The sequence below is a fragment of the Cavia porcellus genome, unplaced genomic scaffold (genome assembly GCF_034190915.1).
Source record: "Cavia porcellus strain 051 isolate PalLab524CR breed Dunkin Hartley unplaced genomic scaffold, mCavPor4.1 scaffold_4, whole genome shotgun sequence".
In the NCBI taxonomy this organism is placed as follows: domain Eukaryota; kingdom Metazoa; phylum Chordata; class Mammalia; order Rodentia; family Caviidae; genus Cavia; species Cavia porcellus.
In genome coordinates, this window is record NW_026947487.1 from 104,517,268 (window position 1) to 104,530,616 (window position 13,349).

The following is a 13,349-nucleotide window of genomic DNA, read 5'->3' on the forward strand; positions in this document are numbered from 1 at the left end:
AGAAATGTTAGATGGTATATGTCCTAGGTTGCTTGGGTAATAATGCTAGTAGTTGATTAGGATTTCTTTCTTTCTCTAGCTGGAGAAGTTTAAAAAGTATGCTCTTTTCTTAACATACATTTTTGTGTTATAGAAACTATATATGAAATATAGCAATATAGAAACATTTAATGTGCCTTTTTTTTTTTTTTTTCCTACAGTACTAGGGGTCAGATTGAGGAGTGCTTTACCACTAAGCTACATCCTGATCCCTTTTGTTTTTCTTTTATTTTTTATTTTGAGACATGGTTTTGCTAAGTTGCCCACTGGAACTTGAGGTTCTCCTGCCTCACCTTCCCAAGTAGTTGAGATAATAGGCATGAACCACTGCATCTGGCAATATGTTTTTAAGAGTATGTATTTGAAAGTTTAAGAACTTTGTTTTATTTTCATGATGTTGGGGATTGCACCAGGGCTTCCTGTATGCTAGTTAAGTGATCTAACCACTGATCTACATCCCTAGACCTTTTAAAATTGTCAGTCTTCTTTCAGAATATAACCTTATAACTCATCATCTCCAAAGGTTTTGTTTCATTGTCTTTAAGCAGGTTGCAGGCTAGAAGAATTAGTAATTTCCCTAATTCATTTTATCCTAGAAATATACTGTATCAGTTATTTTTTTTCCTTGCACAGTACTGGGAATTGAATCTAGGGCCCTCACACTGAGCTACATCCCTAGCCCACCCACTCTTTCTTTCTGTCTGTCTGTCTGTCTGTCTGTCTGTCATTCTGTCTTTCTTTCTGTCTTTCTGTCTGTCTTTCTTTCTGTCTTTCTTTCTGTCTGTCTGTCTGTCTTTCTTTCTTGACAGTGAGTCTGCCTAATCACTGAGAGTTGCCCAAGCTGTGCTGAAACTTGCTATCTTTCGGCCACAGTGCTGGAATTACAGGTATGTGCCAGTGCTTACTGGAGTGGCAGTTCCATTTTGCATCCTGCCAGCAGTGTCTTAGAGTTCCATTTGTTCTGCATCCTCCTAGTACTTAGTTCTTTGCTGTTTTATAGATATTGAGAAGTATCTTACTGTGGTTTTAATTTGCGTTTTTCTAATGCCTAATACATTTGAGTGTCTTCTGAAATATGCTTGCCATCTTTACCTCTCTTTGACAGAGTATCTGTCTTTTTTTTGTCTTTCTGAGACAGGGTTTGTCTTGAACTCCCAGGAATCCTTCTGCCTTAGCCTCCTGAGTGCTGGGATTACAGGTGTGCATTATCACGCCCAACTAAGTCTTTATGCTTTTTAAAAAATTGAGTTTGTGTGAACTCTGTGACACTTTGAGAGATCTTTTTGTATTCTAGATTAAAGGCCAGTGTCAACTATATGATTTGCACATATTTCTGTTTCTGTAACTTTTTTTTTTTGACAGTATTGGAAATCAAATGTAGAGCCTTTCTCATGCTGGGTAAGATGCTATTCCATTGAGCTGTAACCCCAGTTTTCTTTTTATTTTCTTAACAGTTTTTTTTTTTTTTCTTCTTTTGCACAGGACCTGGGGCTTGCCAGGCAGGTTGGTGCTATGCCACTGAGCTATATCCCTGAGTTCTTAACAGTATTTTTATGGTGCAAAAGTTTGTAATTTTATGAAGCGCAATTTTTTCTTTTCATGTATTGTGCCTTTTGTTAGAACTATTTGCCTACCTCACATAAAGGTTTTGTCCTGTGTCTTCCAAAAGTTTTATAGTTGTATATTTTATCTTTAGACCTATGATCCATTTAAAATACTGGTTGCATGAGGTAGGAGGTTTTGAATGAGGTTATTTTTTGTGATATACATAGTTACTCATAATACTATCATGTATATATATAGGTTTTTTTTTTTGTACTGGGAATCAACTCCAACCTCATGCTTGCCAGGCAGGCGCTGTGCTGCTGAACTATATCCCTGGCCCTAGGAATGTGTTGTTTAATTTCCAGGGTACTTGAAGATGTTTCTGGTTAGCTCTCTTACTGATTTCTGATTTAGTACCATTATGTTCAGTTTCTGTACTTTGTTTTATTTCCAACTCATTTAATTTTTTTATGACCCTGTGCATGAACATTGTACACAGTTGAGAAGAATATATATTTTATTCTTTTGGTTGAAATGTTCTATAAATGTTAGTTAGATCTAGTAGTTGCTAGTGATGTTGAGGTCTTCTGTATCCTTGCTAATATGCTGCTTCTTGTATAAGTTCTTAGGGAGGCAGCTGAGTTTTTTTTTTTTCTCCTTCATGTGACACTGAAGATAGAACCCTCTACACTGAACAACACACCCAAACTCTTCAGTTGGTTTTGATTGTTTTTTTGTGGGGGCACTGGGAATGAAACTCCAGACCTCAGGCTTGCCAGACAGGAACTGCACCACTGAGCTATGTACCCAGCCCCAGTTTTGATTGGTTTTAATTGCCAGAGACTTTTTGTTCTCTGTGAACTAAGTTTGTGTTAAAGATAAAATTCTTTTGAAAGTTGACTGACTGGACTTTAAACGGTCAGTAATTGATTTTACATTTAATTCTTGGTTTGTTTGTTTTCTGAGACAAGATCTCACTCTGTAGCTTATTAGGCTGGCCCTGAGCTTACTATGTAGCCCATGTTGCTCTCCAGTTTACTGTGATCCTCCTGCCTCAACCTCATGAGTGCTGGGATTACAGATGTGTGCCACCATGTCCAGCTTCATTTAGTTCATTATTGACATGTGTAATAACTTTATACTTTTTTAGTTATATTTCATCATGGATCTGCTATAAATGCAGTGTCTAATTTTACTATTTAATGTTTTATAGGGTCAGGGATATAGTTCAGCAGTGCAATGCCTGCCTGATAAGTGCAAGGTTGTAAGTTTTAAGTTCCAGTACCGAAAACAAAAAAATAAATGTTTATAAATCAGTGATATTTATGGTTATTGTGAAAGGAAAAAATGGTCCTTTAAGTGAAAACCCTAAATGTTGCTCTTACATTTTTATTTATTAAAAAATTTATAAAAAAATCAAAGATTTAAATGCTTTGTTTATTGAAAACTACTCCTAAGAAGCCTGGAGTAGTGCACAAACACTAACCTTGAGTTTTAAGATCTGGTTCAAGTGCTAGGTCTATCACCTGTTACTTTTGTGTTCTTGAGTATGTTGCATGGTGGTTCTGAGATTGTTTCTTAATAGGCAAAATGAGAATAACAATATCTGCCCTTACCTCATGATGCTCCAAGTGACAAATGAGAACTTTTAAAAATGAGATTCTTGAATATTTCTACTGAAAAATAAACGTATTATGGGCAGCTTTAGATAGTTTGCAATTCAGTCTTCAGAGGACTGTGATAGCCGTTGTTGGAGAAACACATCAATCAGTACCTAGGGACCTTTTGTGAATTTCCAGTGCACTGTCTCCTCCTTGAGAATAATGCCATAGGGAACTGGTAAGAGCAGGATTCTCTTCCCATGTAGGGTTAGCACAACACTAAAAGTTTGGTTTAAGAAAATATAAATGAAGAGCAAAATAAAAGAAAGATAAATAGGGAGATAAATCTTTTTACAAAGGGGAAAGAGGATCAAGAGGTGTTGGGAGGGGAAGGCTATGAAAAAAGAATTAAGATGTGGTCATGTACATGTGCCAGCTCACCACAAGGAGAATAATAATGCACTGCAAACATATCTTAATAAATGAAAAAAAAATTTTTTTTTCCCGGTACCGGGGATCGAACTCACGACCGCCTGCTTGCAAGGCAGGTACTTATGTTGCTGAGCTAAATCCCCATCCCCAATAAATGAAAATTGAAAAAAATTATTGGCCTAAGGATTTTGCCACTAATATCTGCCGAAGAAGGTTGTATTGATATCTTCATTTAATTTTATCATTTTTTTTCTTACACCACCTCCCTCAGGATTGAATCCAGTGTCTTTACACTGAGTTATGTTCCAGCCCTTTATTGCTTCTTTTAGTGTGTGTGTGTGTGTAAGAGAGAGAGAGAGAGAGAGAGAGAGAGAGAGCGAGAAAGAGTGTGTGTGTGACAGTCTTGCTGTGTAGCTCAGGCTGGCCTCAAATTCTCAGCAATCCTCCTGCCTTAGTCTCCCAACTATTGGGATTACAGGCGTGTATTACCTGCCTGGCTTTATTGCTTTTTAAAATTTTGATTTAGGGTGTTGCTAAGTTGCTTGGGTAGGGTTCCAACTTGTGATTCTTTTGCCTCAGCCTCAGCCTGTCAGTATGCCGAAATTCTTTGTGTATGACAAAATACCTAGTTCACTTTTAGTTTCTTAATGTTATTAAGTATAATATATATATGTATATATATTATATATACGTGTATATATATATATGTTATGTTGTACCTGTCAACTGTACAATTGTGTAGGTCTGCTCCTAAATTTTTCCAATTTATTTTATTATTTTATAAATCTGTCTTTACATTAGTGCCACGTTGTCATAATTTTTTTTTCTTTTTTGCTACTGGAAATTGAGCTCATGACCTTATTTTTGCCAGGCATGCGCTGTGCTGCTGAGCTATATCCCCAGTCCCTGTCTTAATTTCTTTAGCTTTATATTAAGCTTTGAAATTAGTGCAAATTCTCAAACAGTATTTTTTTTTACTTTCTATAATTGTTTGAAAGTTACAGGTTTATTATTATTTTATATTTGAAAAACTGATCATAACACTGGTAATGTTGGAGATTGGTTTATTATTTTTTCCCTATTCCTTTTTCCATATATCCAGTGTACTGAAATGATTATTGTTTGTTTGACAGATGATTAATGTGCCAATTATGTTTTCATTTCTCATACTGCATTAAGCTGTGATTGTATTCATATGCTACTTTGTGAAGCTGTATTGAATTCATTTTTAATTATTAATAGTACATTTGCAGTACATATGATTATGTCATTGTAGAGAGCTGGCACATGTACAGAACACATACTTTTTTTCTACTTCCCCTTGTCCTCCTCTTCCTCTCGTCACTCTGGGATTACAGATGTATACCACTATACTTGGTCTTATTTTGCTTAATTTAATAATAAACCTTTTTTTGTTGTTTGTCACCTTTCAAGAAATTTATGTGGTTGAGAGATTTGCATGTTATATGTTTGCTGAAGTTTAGGAAGCTTTGCTTGATGTAGCTAAACTGAATTTATCAACTCTCTATCAGTCAGAATTTCATGTGGGACGTTGTTGAATGGTTTTAGTAGCAAAAAATGTGAACATGTCTACTTAATATCTTTCCATATCCAGAGGATGCCAGCCCCCATCAGATTGCGGGAGCTGATCCGGACCATCCGGACAGCCCGAACCCAAGCTGAAGAACGAGAAATGATCCAGAAAGAATGTGCTGCAATCCGGTCATCATTTAGAGAAGAAGATAATACATACCGGTGTCGGAATGTGGCAAAATTACTATATATGCACATGCTGGGCTACCCTGCTCACTTTGGACAGGTAGGCTGGGCTGAGACCACACCTAGCAAGGATGCTTTTCTTAGCAGTGTAGCTCAGGGGTTATCAGTCTTTTCCTAACAGGGAGGGAGGTACATTTGATACCTTTGTAGTTTGGTCATTGTGGCACTGAGGGCATGATTGAGAGGTTGGATTTGAAAAGGTATAATACTGCCATCATGAGAGTATATGGAATGGAGAATGTTTTGGTGGTAGAAGTTAGTAAGATTGACCAGGATTAATTTATAGATTATGGTTGTTCTGCCAAAAGACTTAGGACTATAATGAGCTTTTAAGAAATACTTGGCAAATGTTTTCTTGATTATTTACTCAGGGCACAGTATTTCATGGAAAACTCATGGCAGGTGTTTTTAAGGTAAAGCAATTAAGTGTTTGCCATGTAGTAGCATCTATTTGGTCCTAATTACCTCATTCCTTAATTGCTACAACTTCTGTGCAGTGCAGGTGTGCCTGCTGATTCTGTCCCTCCCACAAATGTGTTTTTATATATATGTATAAAAGCCTTACCTGCTATATCATATTATCTGTGGACAGAGCATCCTTTCCATCAATGTAGTACTGTAACTTGTTTAAATTCCCCAAAGCTATACAATGTTCTTCACAAAGTCTTACACATTTTTGGGGAAATGTATTCGTAAGTTCTTTAGAGCTCTTGTTCCTATCACAAATAGTATCCTTAAAAGTTTTCATAATTATGTTGTAGACATATAGAAATGTAATTGATTTTTTGATATATTTACTAGTGACATTATTGCACTTGAGTCTAAGCATCTCTGTAGTCTACTATTTCCACTTAGTAAGTACTGTTGTCTTCAGACAGTAGCAGTTCCTTTTTCCTTTTCTATCCTTACACATTTTATTTTCTTACTATACTCTACAAATATAAAAAAAGTACTGAAAAGAAACTGTGATAGTAATCATCCTTGTCTTTTTGCAGCCTTAAATACTGTACATATTCTGATTAGATATGGTGATTTAGGGGTTAGGTAGATACCTTTATCACACAAAGATGCCTTTTCATTATCTACTGAAATAGCCATGACATTGCAGTATTCTAGTGCTGTGTTTTCCTTTGCATGCAGGAAATAAGACTTACTTGGTCATGATGTTTTTTCTTCTTTTTCTTTTATGTTGCTAGATTTGCATACAATTTTAACTTGTATCCCTTTTGGAAATGGCAATTGAATTCACAACCTCATGCTTGCTAGGCAGGCACACTATGCCGCTGAACTATATTCCCAGCCCTTGCATGGTATCTTTAAAAAAGTACTTAAGCTTGTTCTGCCAGTGGTCTCTGAATACCATCTCACTTTTTAAAGAACCAGGGCCCATTAGAATGGGGACAGATCTAGGGTAAGAAATGTACAAAATAAGCTTGAGCCATTTGACTGTGCCAGAAAGCCAGAAAGACTACAAAAGTCATGCCAGAAGGTTTCAAAAGTTACCAGAAAAGGCAGCTATCCCCAAAATGAGATAATTTAAGAAAAATAATGTAATTGATCAAAATGTATGAAACACATTTGTCTTTTTTTGGGAGGGGCAGGGCCAGAGGATGCTAAGCACATGCTTTATCATCGAGTTGCTTATCTAAACATAATTAAAAATTTCATTGTTCATCCTTGAATGATGTTAGAGAACTCATTATTTTGAAAACTGTTAATAGAAGAAACATTTACGCTTACTTTCCTTGCCAGTGTTTTTCTAAAGGAGTTACTGGTAATCCAATGTAAACAAAGAAGTTATTTTTTAGAACTGTAGAGTTAATAAATAAAAGGATGGAAGAATTAGAATCTTATTTTGCAACCTCTTCAATAATTCTGATGTCAGAGAGAGATGGCCACCAGAAAGAATCACATGCCTCTTGATGAAGTTCATACCCATCACCTGAAAAGGGGTATCCAATCAAATCAAACCAAAAACTGAAAAACATGAATCTGATCAAGCTTCCTTAGATTTACAAATGAGATATTCAGGATAGAGATATATAAGAGTGTTCATTCCAGTGTTGTTTCTAATAGTAAAACGTTGGAAATAATCTGTCTTCAAAAAGAATAGGTAAATTTTTTTCACAAGTGGTACACCACATACACATGTGCAATGATCAAATGTATGTGGAATGTTTAAATATAAAACAGTAAAAGACACATATTCTCCCTTGCTTTGGATACATCTCAATGTTCATGCTACTTTTTTTTTTCTTTGAGACAGCCTAATGTAGTGCAGGGTGGCCTTGAATTTGCTTATGGAGCCCAGGCTGGACTCCAACTCACAGCAATCTTCCTGCCTCAGCCTCCTGAATGCTGGAATTACAGGTGTGATGGCTCATGTCACTTCCTGAAGCAGTTCTGAAAGTTTCTTTTGTGTCTTTAGAAGGTGTGCTTAAAAAAATCCAAAAAATATAGTGAATATTGTCGTCAGATCTGGCACCATGTGACTGTTGGCTTTTCCTCAAAGTCAAAATAACAGGCAGCTGCGACAGTGCAACCAAAGAGATGAAAAAGACCTTTTAGAATTGCTTCAGAAAATGGCAAGAACAAAAGGATAAGTGTGTTGGTGACCAGGTTATTTTGAGATGAGTGGCAATGACTTTCTTAATACATTTAAAAGAAAAATATTTTTTTGAACATTTACTGTATTTTTAAAAATCATATCTCGGGAAAGCTAAGCAAATATGACTGAATTAAACCTTCTCATGTTAATGTGAGTAAAACTCATAAAGAGCAGGAATATGATATTTATATAAAGTTTATAATGTCCCACACGACTTTCTCCACATGGATAGGAAAAGCATAAGGTATTTCAGTCATGAATGATAGTTTTGAGATTTGGAGAAATGGGAAGTAGGCTTAAGGTGATAGTATGTAAAAGGGCTTCAACTGAATTTATAATATTAAAAACTTACATATGGCTAAAAATTTGACAAATCTGATTGGTGGGTCAATGTTATGTAATTATTTTTTATTTTGAATGAAGTATTACACAATAAGTTTTCTCAAGAAAAAAATGGAATTCAGTAAGAGTATTAGGTGTTTTGGGTTTTTTTTCCCCCTTCCAGAAGGAGGAAAAAAACAAACTTTGGTCTATATAGATTTTATGTTACCTGGCTACATAGTGATAAAGAATTGTAACACGATTTTTAAAAAAAAGTTTGTTTGAATGAAGAAGAAAGTTATTTGCAAATATTAAGATGAAATAAAAGTCGCTTTTTATTTTTATTTTTTTGATACCAGGGATCAAACTCATGACCTCGCACCTGCCAGGCAGGCACTTATACCGCTGAGCTAAATGCCTGGCAAAAGTAGCTTTTTAAAAGACCTAACCAATCACTTGTAGATTGACTACATCATAAAATTCCATTGTTAAATTTAAAAGCAGGGGCTGAGGATTTAGCTCAGCGGCATAAGTGCCTGCCTTGCAAGCAGGCAGTCGGGAGTTCGATCCCTGGTACCGATAAAAATGAAAAAGACAAAAAAAAAAAAAAAAAAAAGAAGAAGCAATTGTGGGGGGCTAGGGATTTTTAGCTCAGCGGCATAAGCGCCTGCCTTGCAAGCAGGCAGTCGTGAGTTTGATCCCTGGTACCGATAAAAATGAAAAAGACAAAAAAAAAACAACATAAATAAATAAATTTAAAAGCAGATGCATATTTGAATTTGGCCTTTGTGTGAAACTATCACACAACCCAATACCAGCAGCTTTTTGCTAAAGACAGTCAGATTAAACTTTGATGAAAGACAGCATTTGTACTTGCTTTAGGAAAATGTAACAGGGTCAGAAGTGATAGTTTTCTTTTTTTTTTTTTTTTTTGTCTTTTTCGTTTTTATCGATACCAGGGATCGAACTCAAGACTGCCTATTTGTAAGGCAGGTGCTTATGCCGCTGAGCTAAATCCCCAGCCCTGATAGTTTTCTTTTAAAACATTGATTTGATAGTTGAAAAAATTGAAACATTAGAAGCCACCTAGAAAAGTTCTCCCAGGTGATTTTGACCTGTCTGCTTTGGGAACCCTTCTGCTAAAGCCTTGTATTTGTTTCAAAGGAGCAGTACCTTTAATTTCTTACATTTGTTGTTAATGACCAACTAGCATGCTTCTGAAGAGGAGTCCAAGGCCACTTGTAGAATCAGCTGCTTAAAATAGTGTCACTCTTGAGGGTAGGGAGTGAAGACATAACTATGAAAGGCTGTCTTCCCTTATGGTTCAGTTACCCTAGTGATGCAAAACAGAAGCCCAGATTGTTAAATAGCTTAAGGGATCTAGTTAGAAGCAGAGGTTGAACTCCTAATTTTACCTTTCTCTAAAGTTTTTCTTCTATTCCTGACCAAGATTGGATACCCTTTCTTGTTTTTGTAGTGTCTTGTTGTATAATTGTGATATATATTTATTATTTATAAGTCAATGTTGGTTTTCTTATGTATACTGTTGAAATTGTGTATCATTAAGAATGTCTGGCAAATACATTGTTTGGTATACCAGTTTTCTAAATTAAAGCAAAACGTCTGTTTAGGGATCAAACTGGTGGGTACACATGGAGCTTCACAATTGCTAGTAAGTATAAAACAAATGCGAGAGTAAGGAAGAGATCATCCCAGTCCTTTGGCTGTATAGGAGAAGGAGAAGGATGCTATGCAAAAGCAAATACATTAAAGAGGAGTAATGTTTACAAAGGAGAAATTGATATTAGATGAAGAATATAACTGAGTAGAAAAACACAGCAGTTGGGAGTATGCCATTAGGAACAAACATACATTTTAACAAGCTCCTACCAGCGTCCACAAAAGTAAAAAATAGCTTAATGTTCTGTGTGAATTCAGGTTATCTAAAGGCTGAACCCTCCCTTCCATTTATTAGAGTTGTGTTTCTTAAGAGTCTAGTGTTCAATATAAAATTAGTCTAACACTCAACTTGTTATTTTTATTCTTATTTTTATTTTGAAAATCCATGGTGTTCACCTTTGCAGGGAGAAATACTTTTTATGTTTTTTAAAAAAATTATAGTATTAGCTTTTATAGCCATAATTTCCTTTTGCCTGCAATTTTATATTCTTTCTCCTAGTCCATTATTATTATTTTTTGGAATAGAGAATGGTAGTGAATTGGCTCTAAATTTTATTTCATTCTTTTTTGAGACAGGGTTTCAGTGTGTAGCTCAGGCTGGCCTCACACTTGTGATTCTCCTACTTCAGTCTTCCAAGTGCTAGGATTACAGGTGTGTGCCGCCACTCGTGGCTGATTCTAAATTTGAAAAATACCAAAAGATTTATGATGAAACACACTTTATATATTTATCTTCCTGTCACTTAGTTTCTCCATAGGCATCTTGATGGTGTCAGTTTCTTGAATATTTTTTCAGAGATACATTATGCTTCTAAAACTTATTCTCATATACTGTTAGCAATTTTCATTCATTCATCTGTCCTAAAGACCAGTATTTAAGACCTCCCTCATAGTTGGTTTTGTGGGCCTACACCTTTAATCCCAGCAGCAGGCTGAGGTAGGGTTGTGAGTTTGAGGCCAGCCTGGGTAAGTTAGTGAGACTCTGTATCAAATAAAACAAAACACCAAAAACTCTTCTCATGAAGAAAATCATCATCATCATCTTCTTCTTTTTTTGAGACAGGGTCTGGCTATGTAGTTCAGGCTGGCATTGAACCCATGGCAGTCCTCTTGCCTCATCGTCCCGTGTGCTGGGATTACAGGCTCATGCCAGTACACCTGGCTAAGGGAAACATTTTTTTGCAGCAACTTTGACATGCTGATAATAGTATATTTAGAGTAATGTTCTGTTAAATGTATGAATCATAATTTATTAAATTAGTACCTTATTAATGGATACTTATCTCCAGTCTTGCTGTTTTAAATACTGCAGTTGAATACTATTATTTTCCATATATATGAATATATGAACATATGAATGTAAGTGTAGTTTAATTTCTTAAAAAGAATTCCTGAGTCAAAGGTTGTGTAAATTTGTAATTTAGATAGGTCAGATCTTTGTATAGCTTGTGCCAGTTTATACTGTCATCTCTTAATCTTTGTACTGTCATAAAAGATATTTCTAGCCAGGGATTTAGCTCAGCAGTGTAAGTGCCTGCCTTGCAAGCGTGCCGTCAGGTCATGAGATCGATCCCTGGTACAAAAACAAAAGCAAAACGATATTTCTGGTTTTGTTTTTTATTTCTTTTTAAATATTTTTGTTGATTATATTTTGTAAGTTGTGTAATTATTTCAAGGTCCAACTTAATGGGTTTTTTGGGTAAATTTACTTAGTTGAATTTGTATTTGTTTTATGAGAGTTAGATTTCCATTTCTAGTTTTGTTTTCTATGAGCTGTTTGGCCTAATGATTTTCCATTTTTGTAGTGGACCATTGGTATTTTAAAAAAGGAGTTTGGCTAGGTGTGATGACACATGCCTGTAATCCTAGCTTCTTAAGCGAGGCTAAGGCAGGATGCATATTCAAGACCAGCCTGGGTAATTTAGTGAGATTCTGTTTCAAAATAAAGAAAGGGATGGGGATATAGCTTACTGCTCCCTGGAATCAGTCATCAGTATGGGGGAAAAGCAGTTTGTAGGAATCTATTATATAGGATCTCACATCTATGAAATGACTTGTAAATATTTTTGCCAAGGTTGTCATTTGTCTTTTAACTTTGTTCATAGAGTATGGAGTAAAAATAAGTTTTTTGTTAACTTGGTGGGTTATGAAAATAAAAGTGGGACTGTTACTGTGCTTTAAAAGGGCCTGCCATTTTTGTTAGAAATGTTTCAGGTGGGTTGTGTCATACTGAAGACTGAACACAAACTAAGGCAGTACTCTACCAGTAAGCTGTGTCTCCTGCCCTTTCTAAAAATTTTTACTTAGAGCCTCTCCAAGTTGCCCATTCTGGCCTTGAATTTGTGATCCTCTGTCTCAGCCCCCTGAGTTGCTGGGATTACAGGTGTACACCATCACATCCAGTGTTTCTTTTTTTCCCCCACCTGGTATCAGGAATCAAACTCAGGACCTCATGCTTGCTAAGCAGGTGCCATGCTGCTGAGCTATATCCCCAGCTTGCATCTAGTGGTTTGTCAAATGGCTTTAACTAGAGTAGTACTAGTTCATGAAGTTGCGATTTTGACCTGAGGAGCAGATAGATACGTTTAATTGATCTACTTTTTTTCCTTCTGTTCTTCAGTCATGCAATACAGTACTGGGGAACTGTATTTTTTGGGAATTGTACTAAGAGTCCTTATGATACCTTTACCCTCCTATGTTCATGTTTCCTTTTCAAAATTTGAAAACCTCATTAACGTTCACTAGCCACCCATGTGTAAAGTTTGGTCAGCGTTAATCCTTTCCTAGAGGATATCTTTCAGATGTCATCCTTAGCCATACAATCTAATGTTTTTCCTTAAATTTGTAACCATCAAAAAACATTTGCTTCTTCTTGTAGCAGTGTCACTGTTTGAATAGAGGATATTGTAAAGAATTAATTTATGTCCCTGTAAATTTTAGTTTTTCTTTTTGCTATTTAGTTGTTTTGTTTGTTTGTTTCTTTTTTTCTGTTTAGTTTAGAGGTAAGTTTTAAACAAGTGTCACAGGAAACAAATTGTATTTACTGGTCACTGATGTCGTTTAATGTGACTAAATTAAAATGTGGCTGTAGAAATATGAATGATCCCTGAGAATACATCTTACTAGTTGATCTTAATAAAATAGTTTTGGATAATTTGTACAGTGTTTGGAGTTGGCCAGAAACAAGATTCAATAAGGATAATAAAAACTTCTGTGATATCTTATTCTTGGGAACATTTTCTTTTATTACTAAATAATTCATAGAATTATTTATTATTTGGAAAACTCTTAATTTGAAAAAAGTAAAATATTTCTAGTATTATTTTGGCTTCTGATTTTCTCAT

At 35.5% G+C, this 13,349-nt stretch overlaps 1 protein-coding gene across 3 annotated transcripts in view; it reads left to right on the forward strand.

The window, feature by feature from the left end:
* Window positions 1-13,349, forward strand: part of Ap1g1 (adaptor related protein complex 1 subunit gamma 1) — an 81,912-nt gene that overhangs the window by 18,004 nt on the left and 50,559 nt on the right. For 2 of the 3 annotated variants that reach the window (XM_063247616.1, XM_063247614.1), the window contains exon 2: window positions 5,233-5,436. In XM_063247616.1, coding sequence (XP_063103686.1) covers window positions 5,381-5,436 — 56 coding nt within the window. In that variant the 5' untranslated portion in view covers window positions 5,233-5,380. Of the gene's footprint in view, window positions 1-1,212; window positions 1,238-5,232; window positions 5,437-13,349 lie in introns of those variants that run through there. The other variant, XM_063247615.1, reaches the window with a different exon arrangement.